Consider the following 16,540-nt stretch of genomic DNA (forward strand, 5'->3'; position numbering starts at 1 on the left):
ATGCCTGTTTGCCAAGGCACTTACTTCTTGTGCCCAGTGGATCCTGATGGATGGAGCCAGGCATCAGGGCTCCTGTGAACATGGGGCCCCACCTAAAGGCACCTCAGTCAGAGGCAGCACAACTGCAGCCTCCCCTCCTTCCAGTGGTGCTGCTGATGGAAGCAAATGGTTCCTGGAACAAGCCCTAATATGAGGCAGCAAGTGTGTGAGGCCTAATAGTAGAGGAACCACATGTTTGAGTTTCCTACTCCATGAATGAGGCTGGCCAAGTCTGACTCATCACCGAGGCACGCTGGGCAGAGAGAGGGACTCAGCTCATTTCCTCTGTGTTTTATTTGTCCCTGCATATGTTGCGATCCCATAAGCACTGGGGGACAGAGGAGCTGCATATCAGGACAGCAAGTGGTGGGAGGAGAGGAGATGGAGAAAGGCAGAGACTAGGAGCAGCCTTGCCTCCATGCACTTTTCCCTTTGCTCCACCGTTCTCTGTGCTCGCAGCTAAAGCACTGCTGGAGCACATCGGTGCTGGCAAGGGGCACAGAAAGATATTGTAAAGGGTGCTGGAAGCCAGTGGGACAGGAGCAATGAGGATAAATGATAAATGAAAGCAAGTAGTGGATAAATGAAAGTAGGTAATGTTCACTACTAACATGGGCACTGCAGTGTGTTTCCACATTTCATTGTCCTCCCTAGACGCTAAACCAGACACATTCCTGACTGCTATAAAAATATCCTTGAAGATCTGTTCATTCTTATCCCTGTCCAAGGTAGAAGAAAGCTGGGAGGGAACTGCCTTTCTGAGCCACAGTTTATTGGAAGCCATGTGTGTGCATGTGTGTGTGTATGGGTTGCCTACACTTATGTGAAAACCTCTCATAAGAACAACCCTACAAGCCATCAGGAGTGAAGGGAGCCCAATGACATTTCTTTCTACTCCCAAAGTAAGCCTTGAAACACAATGCTTAACTCCCAGCCCACTCTGCCCTTTGCGGAGGCCAGACTGTAAGGTGCATTGCCCAGCCCAACAGACCCTGCTTTGGTGGTCGTCGCAGGGCTGGCATCCCATCCCATCCCTGCTTGCACTTCATAGCACTGAAGCCTTCCTGAGCAATGTTTCGTCTCTCAGCTTGCAACATCTCTCCTCAGCCGTGGTCATGGCAGCAGCAGCAACCGCAGCGTGGGAGGTAGCAGGCTTCAGTGTCGGACTGGAAAGCCTTTCACACCTTAGGTTAAATCACTGCTTTCAGAATTGATTTATGGGCATAATTATTCATACATGGAGGAATTTTCAGGCAAATGTATGGGTTTGTAATGGAAGAGACAAGCAGTCTCCCAATCCTACCTTTCATACAGCCATCCCTGCAGGGTCCTGGGACATGGTCCTGTATGTGGGAGGTAAAGCAAGGGTTAGCACGGGGGGGTGCGTGAGCTCCTGTTTCCCTCCCCCAGCCTCAGCCAAAGCACGGTGGTAGCATGGCCCCAACAGGGGCTGCTGGATGCAGCTTCTCAGGCGGCAGCAAGCCAACAACCATTTTGTGGCAGGATCTGGCCTGTGTGTGACAGCAGCCCCCAGCTCCTGGCCAGGGTTTGCCTCGCTGTGTGCCGTTCCTATTAGATGCTTGGCCCTGCTTGGAGAAAGAAGAGGGCATTAAATATTCCCTGCCTTGTGGTGCATGTAATAACAGTCAATATCTCGGTAGCGCAGAAGCAGAGAAGAAAGCTTTTGCTGCGGTATTGGGGGATGTATCCAAGCAAAGCAGGAGCAGTAAAGGTGTTGCCTGTGCAAAGCTGCATCAAGACCTGCAGCCTCACTGCCATCCTCTGGAGCCATAGGTAGAACTGATGTCTCCATAGTTCCTGGCGCTGTGGATGCCTGTGCCAGGTGCACCCGGGGATGGGAAAATCCCCCTGAATCTTGCTCAGCTTTTCTTTAAAATAATTAACACTGAATACATAGGATTCTTGGGGACATACCTCTCCCACACACATCTAAAGGACCTGAGTATTGCCCTAGAAGGAAATAAAAAAAATCTCACACTTTTCATCTCTTGCCTAATTTTAAAAGTCAGGATTTTTAGAACATCTTGTGGAAACACTATCCTAGGGTTAAAGGTGATTAAATATAAATTATGAACTATTCCATAATATAAATTATGAACTATTTCCTAAGAGGGGTGTCTCCTAGGAAAAACGGGCATGTCTGGACAACTGTTTTTGGTGAGATGACATGCCACAAGAACTGTAGCAGCCTTATAACTCTCCATGTCAGCCTTGCCTTTCCCCAGCATGGTGCAGGGCTGGCTGCTCTGCCAGGTGAAGGTTGCCATGAACCTTTACCTCTGCAAGGTCCCAGAGCTGTCTTGATTCAGTTAATGCTATTTTTTCCATTGATGCAGTTGTTAAAAAGATGAATATATTAAAAAAAAAAAAAAAAAAAAAACACAAACCAACACGCTAAACCCAGAAACTATGTCAATTCTTTGAAGAAAAAGACTTTATTCATTAAAACTAAACCATGCAGGTCTGATTCTATTTCCACTCATAAAAATACCTTGGCACCGTGGTCAAACAATTCATATAAATTCTGCAACTTCTCCGTTTTTACAGCAGTGCACGGAGAAAATCAAAACCAAATGTGTTACACTAGAGAAAGGAGAGGCAAAATTTCAGCCACCATGTGTGCTGTTTACCCAGGGCCAATGCACTGGACGAATCTTAGCAGAAAATCGTGGTAGTTTGTGTGCTAGACATCCTTTCTGCAGCTACATCTATTTTTAGAGTGGCTCCCGAATTGCAATTTCAGTGCCAGACATTGTAAAAGGTACGTGGAAATTGCTCCACTGCATGTTACCAGTGACAGGTTGATGCTAATAAATAGTGTTGAGAAATGCTGAGGCTTAAAAATGTCTTTGTGATCCCCAAACGTTTGAGAAATGTTACTTTAATTAATATGGTGCTTTGCTTCTTAAGCAGAACAGCTTTATTTGAATTTTGCTCATATAATCATTAGTAAAGTTCTCACTCATTGACTGCGTTTTGATGAATAAGGATATACAGGCTCGGATGATAAATTTCTCAGTCGACTTGCAGGAAAAATGACCAGAAATGTCCGTTTGCACACATATCTTAATGCCCCCGAAGGAAAGAAAAAGCAATAGATGAATTACACCTTCATGTCTAGTCTCCACCTTATTGTTAACAGTCTCACGTAAGATGGAAAAAAACCCCGAAGAGGCAAGCTGCTTCCTCTCCCCCTCGCTTTCAGCCGAGGGACTGGAAAGATCCTCTGGCCAGGGTGGGACAGGCCCTCCTCCTCCTCCTCCTCTTCCTCCTCCCATGGCGCTCCCGGACCCGCAGCCGCGGGAGGGACTGCGGCGGCCCTCGAGGGGCTGCTGCTGCCGGGGGCAGGGCTGGGGCCTCCCCGTCGAGGAGAGGAGGCAGATCCGCCTGACCCACAGCAAACCCGGGCAGCTCCTGCTTCCTTCCAGCCGCGGTTTTCTGTTTCTAGTTTGGGTGGGAATTTTTTTCCCTCAGTTGAATTTCCGACGCTCTTTGAGGCGGTGGCTGGAACAGCTCGTTTCCCTTGTACAAAACGCCCGTTCCCGCCGTTGTCGCGACGGGGAAGATGTTTCTGGCAACAGACGGGCAGCGGCTGCAGAGAAGGCAGGCCGGGTCCGGGACGGCCGGCGGCGGAGCCCTCGCTGCCCGGCTCCCCGCAGGGAACCCCGGCCTCCTCTCGCCCCGCTCCGGCCCGGAGCAGACGAAAAATAAGACCTGAAAAAAGGCACCGGCGTCCGGCACCAGCAACCGTCCCCAAAACTCTGCCGGGATGTAAAGCCGGGTCTGCAGAGAAAAACCATGCGGAGAGCCAGGCCGGGCCGGGAGCTTGTGCTGCAGGGAGGTTTCTTCTCTCCGAGGCAGAGTCCGAGCTTGCGGGAGAGGAGGAAGAGAGGCAGGAGCTTTTCCCCGAAGGAAAACGTCTTCGGGACCAGCTTTACCCCCGGGACACGTCCCGCTCTCGGCTCGCAGCCCGATCTGCCTCTGCCCCCCTGGCCGGCGATCAGCCGCGGGTTTTCTGCCGCACCTCCGGGCTTGCAGGCACCCCGCTGGAGGCGAGCGCAGCCCTGCGCGCCGTGGAGCCCCTGCCGCCCGCTGCGGAGCCCCGACGGCCGCCGAGCCGCTGGCGGAGGCCGGAGGAGGGTCTGGCTGCCAGTGCCGGTCATCGGGAGCCGGTCACTGGGGGAGACAAATCCTGCCCGCAGGACACTCGGGCTTTTTATTTTTTCTTCTTCTGCTTTTTTTTCTTTCTTTTTTTTTTCTGTTTTTCCCAAAGGCAAAAGAAAACGAAACAAAATAGGTTCCACTTTCCAAAGAAATGAGTAATAGTCCTGGGGGAGTCCTCGGTAGAGCCGATGCCACGGGGGCTCTGGAAGGGACGGGGATGGCGACGGCGGGGAGCCAGCCCCGGGAAGGTCGGGGACGCTCGGCTCCGCGGCCGCGCTTGTGCAGCGCCGAGCACGGCGGGACCCGCGTCCCCACCGGGCAGCCGTCCGCGGCTCCTTCTCCTCCGGTTTCCAGACGGCTCCGTGCACCCAGGGTTGCACACACCGTCGGTGGCCGCCCGAGATCCGCCTTCCCCGGGGGAAGCTGCCCCGGAGAGCCTGCTGCGGCGCGGGGTGCCCGGGGGGAGCGGGGCCGGGCTCACCCCCATCCCGACGGCTCGCTGCGGCCTTCTCCGACCCTACCGCCCGCAGCGAGCCTCTCTTTGCTACAGCCGAACACCTTTCGTTTAATTTTCGCAGGACGGGAGTTTCGGAGTGGAGGCACTGAGTTTCCCCGGGGGAAGGCGGGCGAGGGCCGGCCACGGCACGGCACGGCGGCGGGGAGCCATCGCTTCCTCGGCCCGGGGCGTGGGGCTCCCCGCGGCTCACCGGGACTCCTGCTGCCTTCTGGGGGCGAGGCTGGGGGCGAGCAGGTCCCTGGAGGCCCCCGAGGGCAGGTTCCCGGGGGGGCACGGCTGGAGATCCTCCTTGCCCTGCAGCTCCCCGGAGGACACCACACAGTCTTGCTCCGTGTCATTGCTGTTGCCCGCCCCTCGCTTTTTGTCCTCTTCCTTCTTCCACTTCATCCGCCGGTTCTGGAACCAGATCTTGATGTGCCTCTCGGTCAAGTTCAACATGACAGCCAGCTCCACCCGCCGCGGCCTGGAGATGTACTTGTTGAAGAGAAACTCCTTCTCCAGCTCCAGCAGCTGCGCCCGGGTGTACGCCGTCCTCGTCCGCTTGTTCTCCTCCTGCTCCACCACGTAGGACCCCCCTGGAGAGAAGGGAGAGTCAGCCCCGGCCCGCCCGGCCGCCCCCGCGGGCTGCGGGGGCCGAGGGGGCGGCCTCGGGGAGCCCCCCGGCCGGGCACGGCGAGGCCGTGCCGGGGGCGGCTGTCAGGACTGCTGCTATTTTATTTTATCACAATTTTATTTTTTTTTTTTTTATAATAATTTGGTCGAGGTTTTCAGGGAAGCGCCGTCCCTCAAGCCGGGGGAGATGCTCAAGCACTACCGTTTGCCTGTCACCGAAAGCTCCGAAGGATCCGGGGCCTGGCAATTGGCGTTAAAAAAAAAAAAAGAAAAAGAAGAAGAGAAATAAAAAAAAAAAAAAACCAACAAAAAATCCCAGACAAAAACAAAACGGGAAAGAAAAGGAAGAACAACAAAAAATGAAAACAAAGCAATAACAACAAACAGTTGGTTTTCTTGTGTGACACACACGCACAAGCAACCGAACAAAACATAATTTAAAAAAAAAATAGAATATCTCAGCTCTCGGGTAAACAGCCCCGAGGAGAAGCCCTCTCGCCAGCGGAGGGCCCACAGTCCGCGGGCGGCGGGGTGCCGCGGGGACAGCGGGGTCCCGGGGAGGCGGCGGGGTCCTGCGGGGACGGCGGGGTGCCACGGGGACGGCGGGGTCCCGGGGAGGCGGCGGGATGCCGCAGGGACGGCGGGGTGCCGGGGAGGCGGCGGGGTGCCGCAGGGACGGCGCGGCGGGCAGCGCGCTGCCGCGGCCGGGCAGGCGGCTCTCCCCGACGGGGCCTGCGATGGGACCTCCGTCCTTTGCCCAAGCCGCAAAAAGGTAGGGGGAAATCTCAGGGAACAGGAGGCTGGGGGCCACGGGGGGTCTCCCGGGATATCGGCACCGAGCAGCCCTGGGCCCACGGAGGCTTCGGCCCTTTCCCGGCCGCCGGGACCCCCGCGGGGCGGGCACCGGCCCCGCTGCCGGGCAGGGAGTGGGACCAGAGGCGAGAGAGGGACCGCAGCCCCTCCGTTCCGGCAGGTAGGTGAAGCCTGGGATTTCTCATTCTCGGCAACAGCAGCGGGATGGCCGTTCCCGGTGCGGCCGCCGCCGTCCTGCGTGGGCGCTGGGGCGCGGGTGGCACCGGCGGCGGCGGCGAGAAGAACCGGGGATGAGCACTGGAGCTCACGGCCGCTGTTGCCTGCACCGGGAGCCCGCCGGGCACGCTTTTGGTGGCGATATCATCTGTAGGGCACAGCGGTTTAGACAGCCAGATTGAAACAGGCATTGCGACAGAGAGCTACGCGGGATCTCCCGCCTCTCATCTATTCCCATGATTTTATATAAATATTGTTTATAAATATAATCCTATGTTTCTATACCTATGTGTGTATATATTTTAAAATATATATTAAAAATACATGTATATACATAAAATGTTTATAAATATAAAGCTATGTTTATACACCTATGTATACCTATATATGCAAATACATATTAAAAATATATGTATATGCATAAAATGTTTGTAAATATAAACCTATATATATATACTCGTATGTGTGTGTACGGATCGGAAAAAAATTGTTCTGTTACGGTAAAGTAAAGCAGCGCTGCCGGGAGGCGGAACACCGTGGGTCCGGCGGAGGGCCGCGGCCTCTCTGGGCGCCTTTCCCCGGCAGTAACCTCGCAAAGCCCCGCAGAATCCATGGGCGCCTAAATCCCAAGGGTTTCCATAAAAAACCCCAAATCCTTAGGCTATATAGTTTGCAATACATACCCTGCAAATGTACCGGGGTTCGGCTACGGGCGCTGTGCGGGCGCCCGGCGCCGCGCTGCGCCCCGTCCGCCACCCGGGCTCGCAGGGCGCACGGCGGCAGGGGCAGCCGGGGCCGCCTCCGCCTGCCCGCACGGCCCAGGCGCCGGGTGAAGCTGCGCCACAGCCCTGGCCTGCACCTCCCGGGAGCGCTGGGAAGAGCAGGGAAGAGTTTTCGGCTTTTACGGGAAAAGTTTCCTTTTGTTTCTTGTTTTCGTCATTTCTCGGGTACAGGAGACAGAAAAATAGGGGTAGCTTGAGAGTTTGGCTTTATCTTTTTTTTTTTTTTTTTTTTTTCATTCCCTAAATTCATTCAACCCAAGGAAACGATCTGGTTTTCTCCCCCGCCCCGGCACAATCTCTGCCGCCGAGTCCGCGGCGTGGGGCAGCGCTCCTCTCCCCTGCCCTTCGGATGCGCCTCCGTGGGGACCGGCGACCGCCGCCTCTCCTTCTCCCCGCCTCGATCTCCCTCATGCAATTCCCAAACTATTTCACGGCGATTTTAGTACTCCAGTCCTTTCTTTAACTGTCTATTTGAACAAAGCCATTAATATAATATTTGCCGTATAGGCGTGACAAAGGCGCAGGACACGATAACATTGTGCGGGCAGAGACAAAAATATTGTTGGGCAGCGGAACTTTCTGCCTAGATAGTGTTTCTTCCCCTCGCTGGCAGCTCTGGCTTTTTTGTGCATTGTTTCCCCTGCCCTGCGTTTTCACTTGGAAAGGTGCAGTTACGGCTAAAACCCACCGGGGAAGCAGGGAGGAGTATGATGGAGGGGCCGAGAGGGGAGATGGGCTCCACCGCCCGGGCGCCGGGGGCGGGCCGGGGGGCAGCGGAGCGGGGCAAGGCGGCTGCCCCAGGGCTTCGGGGGCCGCTCCGCGACTGCACGGGGCGCGCAGGGAGGGACGGGGGCCGGGGGGCCGTGCCCTGCCCTTGCAGCCCTGCCCGCCGCTTCCCCGCCCGCTCCACCCCGCGGGTGTCTCCGCGCCCCCGGCCTCGCCCTGCGCGGCCCTGGTCCCCGCGCGGAGCCCACCGCGCCCGCGGAGCGGCCGCACCGCCGAGCCCCCCTGCTCGGCGGGCGGCAGCGCCCGGGAGGCTTTTGCACGTCGCCCCAACTTGGCGACAATTAGTTAATTGGTGAAAAATAATTCGTTAATAATTGTTCAGGGCTTGGGCAGCGCGGGGCGCGGCGAATCCGCCGGCGGGGACCGGAGGGCCGGCTCCCACCCCGGCGTTCAACCCGACGGTAGCAGCCTCACAGCGGGGGGTTTTGGGGGGCTGGTAGGGGGGAAGGTGCGTCCCGGGGAAGCCTCCCTCCGGGACCTTCCCGCGCTACGCCCGAGCGGCGGGGCCAGGGCCGGTACCGGGAAGGTTTCCTGCCCGCCGAGAGCGAGAGAAGCGGCGGGGCAGCGGCAGAGGGAGGCGGCGGGGCTTACCGGTCCACTGTCCCTTCCAGGCGTGCGATTTGGTGGACTTCATCCAGGCGAAAGGCACCTGCACTCGGGGCTCCTCTATCGCCCCCGTGTCCGCCCCGTCCGCGAAAGGCAGCGCGTCCTGGTGGGGAGGAGGAAGATGAGGGGGGTGGTGGTGGTGATGGTGATGAAGGTGGGAGACCCCGGCATCCTCTGTGATGGGGGGCACCTCGTAAGGTGAAATGTCTGGCGGGCTGCCTTGCTCGAGAGCCCCTAAGGCGCTGGGGTAAGGAGTCTGCTGCTGCCTGCCCATGTACAGGCAGGCGGGGGGGCTGGGATTGTAATCCTGCGCCTGGGCTCTCTGAAACGCACACGACTCCTTGTAGAGCTGCGCCGAGGCGTAATACTGCTCCTCGCTGTTCATGGCGAGCGGGGCCGGGGGCGGGGGGGGTGCCTCGCAGCTTAGGGACACATAGGGCTGCTCCCGCTCCCGGCTCCCGGGATGCCTCTTTGACAGCTCGCCGCCCCGCCGGGCCCCGCCGCCCTGCCCGGTTCCCGCCGCCTCCCCATAGGTGCCGCGCCCCCACGTGAGCCCTCCCGCAGCCCTCCGGGGCGGGGCGTGACCCATAAGAGGCCACCGGGGTGGCCCCGGCCCCGCAGCCCCCTTCCCCCTTAGCCGGGCAGGCCCCGGGACCCCCCCGACCCCTGCCGCGGGGTGCCGCTCCCCGCTTTGGGGCGAGGAGCCCCGCGGCGAGGGGCTTGCGGGGCCGGGGGATTGCCCCGACGTGCGGGGCGCTCCGGCAGGGATGGCCCCTAAACCCAGCTTTTCCCTCGCCGCCCCGCTTGCCCAGGGGCTGCTCAACCCCCAGCCCCCCGCCCCGGGCAAAGGAAAACCCTCGGGGGGCCGGGGAGGGAGACACGGCTCCTGGAGGGGTTTGGCATCGGGGCACTTTTGGCTGCGGAGGCATCCCGCCCAGGGATGCGGGTGTCCGGGGACGGGCAGGGTGCGCCGGGGGGTCGCTCCCTCGGGGGTACTCGCGTGCCGGAGCCCCGGGAGCAGACAAGGACCGGCTTTCTGCCCGCTCCTCCCCTGCCGGGGGGATGCGGCCGGTGGGGACCACAATGCTATCACCAGAGCGAGCGATAGGCAGCGGATTGTTTGCCCAAGGGGTAAATTTGGGAGCCTTCCCCGCGGCTTGGGCTGCAATGTGTTGACCCTCGGAGATAATCTGCTCCGAGCTGGTGCCGGTTGACTTGGTGACGAGGCTATGAGGAGGCGGAGAGCTACCGAAAGGGACAAAGATCATTTCCCGGCCTCCGCCGCTCTCGCCGGTTCGAGGGCAGGCACGCTTCCTATTCGCCCGGCCCGCCTCCTCTCGCCGCCTCTTCCCCCGGAGCCTTTCCCCGGCACCGCGGCTCCGGCCGCCGCCGTCGGGGCGCGGACCCGCCGCTCCCTCTCGGGGGGCCGCGGGGAGCAGCGCGGTGGGCCCGGGTGCGGGCGGCTCGGCTCGGCCTGGCTCGGCCCGGCTCGGCCCGGCTAGTCTCGGCTTGGCCGGTGGCGATGCATCCCCTGAGCTGGCGGCGCAGGAGGCCCCCGGTACCTGGCTCCTGCGCCCGGTTCCGCGTGATCGCAAACCCGCCCAGTCCATTACACTGAAAATGAGTTTCCGCTCCGAACCCACGCAGGTCCGCCGTCTCTTAAAAAGCACACTGAGCCTTTGATTCAATATTGAGCCATTAAGCGATTGCTTTCCCAAGCCATTTAACAGCAGCTCTTATGGATAAATAAACAGAAAAGGCTGTAAACCAATTATAGTGCGGATAGTGAAAAAGTATTTTATTAGCGGGAATTACCGATAGACATCGCTGCTGCTCGGGCTCCCCCCGCCCGGCGTCCTCGCTCTCCATCCCCTGGCATGCCGGGCGGGGTACGCGCCCTGCCCGGGGCTCGCAGCCGCCGTGCGGCCGGGGGGGATGCGCTGAGCCAGGCGAGCCCCTTTAGCAGGGGTCCCCCCTCTGCTCAGCACCCGCCCGCCCGCCATGCCTCCCCCGAGGTCTCTTGCAGGCAGGGGTGTCCTTTAATCCGGAAGCTTCTTGTGCACCGACCCCAGCCCAGCACCCCCAGCCCCTTCCCCAGAGATCTGCTCCCCACAGCATTTACAGCCCCGGGTTTTCCACAGGGAACTGTCGCGGACAAACAAACGCGAGGCCATAAAACCCAGAGCAAATTGATTCATCTCCAGGGAGGACCATTACCCGGTGTCTTAATGCGGTCTTCTTTCTATAACGAACGTTTCTAAATAGAGCAAACACTTCCCCCTCCAAAGCAAATGAATTTCGTATAATTTAGAGCTAATTCTCTTTCATTCTGCCTGCGTGAGCAGGCGATAAGGGCGCGCTTTGCCGTGCTAACAACAAGGTGGCGAGCTGCAGTGCAGGAAAAGGGCCCCGCTGGGTATCCCAGCATTGGGGACCCCGGGCAGGCCCGGGGGGTGGCGATGTCCAGGGGGCCACAGAGTGGGGAGCTGAGCCCGGCCAGAGCCCGATCCCAGGCATCACTGCTGCCTGCCTCCTCCTCCTGGGATGCAGTCACTGAGATCTGACTGAAGAGCCCCTCCACAGCTGTGGGTCCCCAGGTGAAGCTTCCGAGCTATGGGTGGGTCCCACCCCAGTGCCCACTTGGTGCGGGAAATGGGTGATGGAGGAGGCAGGCGGGAGCGATGGGAATGGCCCGGCTCACCCCAGAACCAGGCTCTGCAGGCACTGTTGGGCTGACTCAAGGCAAAGGTCCAGTGACCCCATATGCTCTCCCTAAAAGATGTCCATACGCATCACCTCGGGCAGTCTCAGCAGGGTGTGCACATGAGATACCACACCCAGATCTTCTCCCAAACCCCCAGAATTTTCTGCTCCAGGGATTTCCTGAGCCGTGTGGGTGTTATAGTCCTCAGTTGATTCTTCCACATCTTAAATCTCCCCTGAAACCTTATGTAAGCAGTTTGCCTTCCTTGGTGCCTTGTGGCAAAGTGTTCCCCAGATTAACTGCCGCTGTGTGAGGCACTGCCACCCTTCGCTGACCTTACCCCTGGCTGCATTTTATCAGTCCTAATTCTCCAACTAGAAGAGCCTTGAGATGGGTAGGCGCGATGTAAGAAACTCAAAGGTGTGGCATTGTCTCTTTAGCTCATATGTGAACCCCACGAGGCCAGCAGCACTTGAACAGTTGTGAGCCCAGGGACTCCTGCACACACATTGTCATCTCCCAGCTGGGAGCTTCCCCTGTCCTCACTCCCCAAGTCTGTGGTTTTGGCAGGCTTGGAGTGACAAGAAACTCAGCCATCCTCTGTCTATAGGTAACCATGCAAAGAAAAGACAGCCGATACAAACGTGTTTATTCCCACTGATAAGTGTACAACAGAGTTTTAACCATCGAAAACAGAAAAGAGAAGTAAGGGGCATGTTGCACACTAGAACAAATTAACAACAGGCCGAGTAGATTCTCCCTCACCTTAAAGCCTGGCTGGATGTATGCTGCAGTTCAGCTGGAGGTCCTCTGCTTTACCTGCAGTAGGAAGTTTTTATGGACCACAGAAGCCCCCAAAGATCTTGGGGATATTTATTGCTGCCATGTTTTGATCACCCAGTTTCATCCACACTGTCTGATTCATGAGCACAGTCCCACAACCAATAACACAGTCATAGCTCTTGCTGAGAACAACCCCAGTAGATCCAGGTTGTTTCCTCTAACGGCACTTTACTCCTTTGAGGTGACTTTTCTGGAATACTGAATGCTCTCATTAAAGTTGCTGTGAGGATCTAATTAGAAGGTAAATCCTTACAGCCAGTTGGTTATTCCATGGGATAAACAAAAATGAATCCTTGAGCCTGTATCAGTAATTGAAGGATGATGGTGACAGCAGCAATGCTAAGTAGCATAGACAGGTTGTAATTATCTTCAAACACAAGCGCAGGAATTCAGATATTTGAGTATCAGTAACAAATGTTTCAGGTACTCAGCTGTTGCCATCCTACAATAAGATCATGCAATAACCACACTGCAACACTTGGATTGCCATATTAAATTCAAGAGTCTTTTAAGGACTTGTTAAGATTTGATCATATTTCTCTAGCCTAACAGAGAAGAGGTTGTCTGTATGGTTAACTGTTCGTCCATATTACATGAAGCCTAAAACTTTATGATATAATATGAATATGGCTGTGTGGCCAGTGGCTTGGAAAGCCAAGCCACATACCTACTGTTGTATCAATGTGGTTTTAAAATGTATGCCAACATATACAACATGCCTCTTGAAATTCAATGGCATTTTCAATTATCTCACCTTTAAATGGTTAATTTAGGAGCATAACATGAGTCACTGTATTTTGAAAGTCTTGTCCACTTCTTCCCCAGCCGTGTCTGACAGACATCACTGCAGGCTGCTGAGATCAGTGAAATGCAAAACCATCTGGGCACAGCATTTTTTCTTTTTTCCTAGGAGAGGTGGCAGGAGCTTTTTTTTTTTTGCCTTTCAATACAAATAATTTGTGAATCCCTACTCCTTTCCTGCCATGACAGAGGGTAGTTTCATCATTCCTCCCAGTTCCCTGGCTGCCTAACTCAAGTACAAAATAGTAAGGAGCATAGTTCAGTCATATTTCCTAACTGTGATCTGGTTTGATTTTCTATGTCTGCATAATATTTGATGACTTCTCAGTGTGCAATCACTTCTTTGCAATCCACATTTAGACAGAAAAGAAGTATTGAAGGTCAGTGAAACATATTCAAAATAATCTCTTTTTCTCTCCCAACTGGCCTCGAACCAACACAGGGAACCTGTATCCATGGCAAGGGCCGGCAGTGGGAGAAGAAGAAGTTGACTGGGAAACAGAGCTTTCCCAGGGATTGATTTTTAACCCCCCCCCCCCCGGCTGTATCTAGCAGAAAGGTAACCTTTCACAAAGCTGGTTAATAATCAATAACCATGTGAAAACAAAGCTGTCTTTCCCTCTTAGCACTAATGATAAAAACAAGAGCACGAACTATTCCACCTGCCTTAAAGTAACACTGGTTCATCAGCTTTTTTTTTTTTTTTTTTGGCAAGAAGCTTTTTTGGTCTCTGAGCAATTCTGCATTAGCACACAGCAACTTCAGTTTGCTCTTCCCACCACGCATTAGCTTCTTCACGCCATAGGTGTGGGCCACATCTTGAACTGCAGGAAGACACGTTTACATAAGCCATTTTGAATATGACCTTGTCTAGGAAATATGTAGGAAAGTTGCCTTGAGAAAGGCTGACAGTAGGAGAGGATCTTCTATGTGTAGGCTCTTTTTACACTTTTTCTTCTACACCTTTTAATTTTCTTCCCATCTCCCCAATATTCATAATTTCATTTCCTGGTAGGAATATTGCCTATCACTAGGGAAGCAAAAATTCATTGCCTCGTAAGAAGAGCTGAGGAATTACTTTAAAACACTTTTAACCTTTCCACTGAAAACACAGCAATTTCATTTTGTCTGCCCCACACAACTTTCTGTTTTCCACTTCATGTTTATTATACCAGATAAGAGTAGAAAAAAAAAATATATATATATTCAGATAACTACAGATAGAGGAACTCAGGGCAGAACTATAACCCAGAGAGAACTCCTCACAGAACTGGTCTGCTTGATTTTTCCCCCAGACCCTGGGCTCTTCAGGGCAGGGCAGGTTTCGGGCTCAGCCAGAGCCTGGCCACGCAGGTGGCACCTGGCAGTTCTCACCATAGCCCTCCCCTCTTGTTTGTCCATTGTAACTTTGCCGGACTTCAACCATTTGGGCTGAAATTTTCCATTCTGTATCTCCGTCTCACACCACACATGTGGGAAAACTTTCTTTAAAATGGTTTGGACTGGTACAAAATGGTGACACGCTGGAGCTGACTGTCTGGGGAGGGTGTGGAGTCACCGTCTCTGCAAGTCTCTGAAAACAAGAACTATGTATTTATGGCCAATCCCAACCTGGAGCAGAGGACTGGAATAGCTGACATCTGGAGACAGTAATCCTACACAGCATTTTCCTGGCCTGTTTTCTTCGCTGCTGTGTTTCTTCACTGGATTTAAGTATCTCAGACGTCCTGCTGGGATGTTGTCCCACAGTAATGTCCCTCCAGACCAATCTCTCTGTGCAAAGCTGCCTACATTTAGTCAAACTCTGAACTGCTGCACATCACACGGGCTCCACAGATACATCTTAAAACTCAGCAGCTAAGCCCTTTACAACTTCTTTCGACAGTGAGCAGATCCCAGCCCTGGGCCTCAGGACTGAATAAGAGCTCATTGTGTTGCAGTCATGGTATCAAGTGCAGGAACTGAAAAACTGTGAGATGTTCCTCATGCTCTGTCCTCCAGACTTGGGCAGTGTGGAGGAGGAAGGTGATTTATGCAGAGGACACATAAGATGCTCGCCCTTCAGAGGAAAGAGTTTGAAGGTCTAGGTTTGGGCATGCTCCCAGCTCAGCTCTGGGTGAGACCCGGGAATACACCAGTCTGACCTTTTTTCCCTCCCCTGTCCCTGCCCACAGGGAGAAACATGGGTGTAGGAGCCAGGAGAGAAAGAGAGTGTGCTCTCACCAGCCCTTTGCCCGGGTGGGAAGCAGGACCTGGGCTGTGCTGCTGGGTGCTCCAGCAGGTCCAACCAAAGGGACATAATGCAACCTTGATGAATCTCGTGGGCTAAAGTGTTTCCAGCTGCAAACACCTTGCTTTTCTGGGTGACTGGTCTGCAGCACCTTGAGGTACTCCCAGGAAAAGGGGAAGCTTTTGGGGGGTCTGGTTGTGAACACCCAGTGCCATAAGAACTGGGCTCTGGAAGTGTCTTGTTCCCTTCCCATGTTTTCCACATGGGCTTTTTCTGAGCTGGTGGGTCCAGTAGCACTTCCGAGCACTTCAACTAGGCACTCAGACTTAGTGGAGACTTTTTAACTTAATCACACTTGATCTAATGCGGATTTCAGAAGGTATTTACAAGGTTACACAACGATTGAAATCCATTTGAAAATCAGGGCACCAGACTTCATTCTCCCTTCTGTAAACTGATAGCACATCAGCCCTGAAGGTGCTGCGAAATTCTCAGAGCCCCCAGAGGGAAGTGCTAGGAAGGAGCCCATGAGGAAACCCACCCCCCTGTCCTCTGAGCATGGATGTAATAAAATCTGCAGTGAATGTCTTGGACTCAAGGACCTCAGAAGGAAAAGTAGAACAAATGCAGAATTGGTTTAACTGGGCTTTGTCTATAGCATGTTGTAAATAAGAGAGAACTCCTGGGAAGGAACAGGAGGAGGGCAGGAGACAAAACGCCATCTCATAGAGTATGTTGATAGCAGCATCAGTTGAAGCTGTTCAGTCAACTTCCTTGCTCGTATTTCCTTGCCTGTGTAATACACTGCAATGGGTATGTTCATCCAACAAGGGCAGAGAAATATATCTACACTTTACATGTCCAATCAGTTATTAACACAGATTGAATTCTAAATACTTAAATAAATATATATTTTTAAAATTAAGAGATATGCACCTTCTGAAAACTTTTTAGGACCGCTCATGTTTCAAAAAATGAAGGAAGAGAAACTAGAATTTTCTCATAGATAATTCACAAACACAGAAGTAAGCAGAACCAGTTAAATAATATGGATTGCTCATTTGCTCAACTGCAATGACCACTGTTTTCCTTGTGTATATAAGATAATCTAAATATTTATTATGCTGTGTAACATTTATTAGCTTGCCTATTTATTTATAATGTAATGTTTTAAGTGCAATTTAATCATTCTAAGGATCCATGTAGCCTCGAACATTTCCACTTATCTGCAACACTCCTCTGCTCGTCTTTCTTGCCCCTTGCCTTGCCTTGCACTTGCCTTGCCTTCCCTGTCCCCACTTTCTCTTTCACTTGCTTTCTCTTTCGCTTTCTCTTTCTCCATCATAATCTTCTTAATTGTATTTCCATCTAGTATTTCCCAGTCCCTTATTTATATATTTATTTCC

At 54.1% G+C, this 16,540-nt stretch overlaps 1 protein-coding gene across 1 annotated transcript; it reads right to left on the minus strand.

Moving 5' to 3' along the window:
* Positions 1-4,888: 4,888 nt before the first annotated feature.
* PDX1 (pancreatic and duodenal homeobox 1) lies at positions 4,889-8,941 on the minus strand. The gene is made up of 2 exons (XM_087758287.1): positions 8,542-8,941; positions 4,889-5,316 (listed from the first exon to the last, which is right to left on the minus strand). The coding sequence occupies exons 1-2, from the start codon at positions 8,939-8,941 to the stop codon at positions 4,928-4,930; spliced, it is 789 nt and encodes a 262-aa protein (XP_087614413.1). The 3' UTR covers positions 4,889-4,927.
* Between the last annotated feature and the right edge of the window lie 7,599 nt (positions 8,942-16,540).

Source organism: Nipponia nippon, unplaced genomic scaffold, assembly GCF_047370975.1.
Source record: "Nipponia nippon isolate SJK-2023a ecotype South Korea unplaced genomic scaffold, ASM4737097v1 scaffold_2, whole genome shotgun sequence".
NCBI classification, from domain to species: Eukaryota; Metazoa; Chordata; class Aves; order Pelecaniformes; family Threskiornithidae; genus Nipponia; species Nipponia nippon.

Coding starts and splice junctions, on each gene's coding strand:
- PDX1 (XM_087758287.1), bottom strand. CDS start 8,941: ATGAACAGCGAGGAGCAGTATTACGCCTCGGCGCAGCTCTACAAGGAG. Junction 5,317..8,541: donor CTGGAAGGGACAGTGGACCG/GTAAGCCCCGCC, acceptor CCTTCTCTCCAG/GGGGGTCCTACGTGGTGGAG.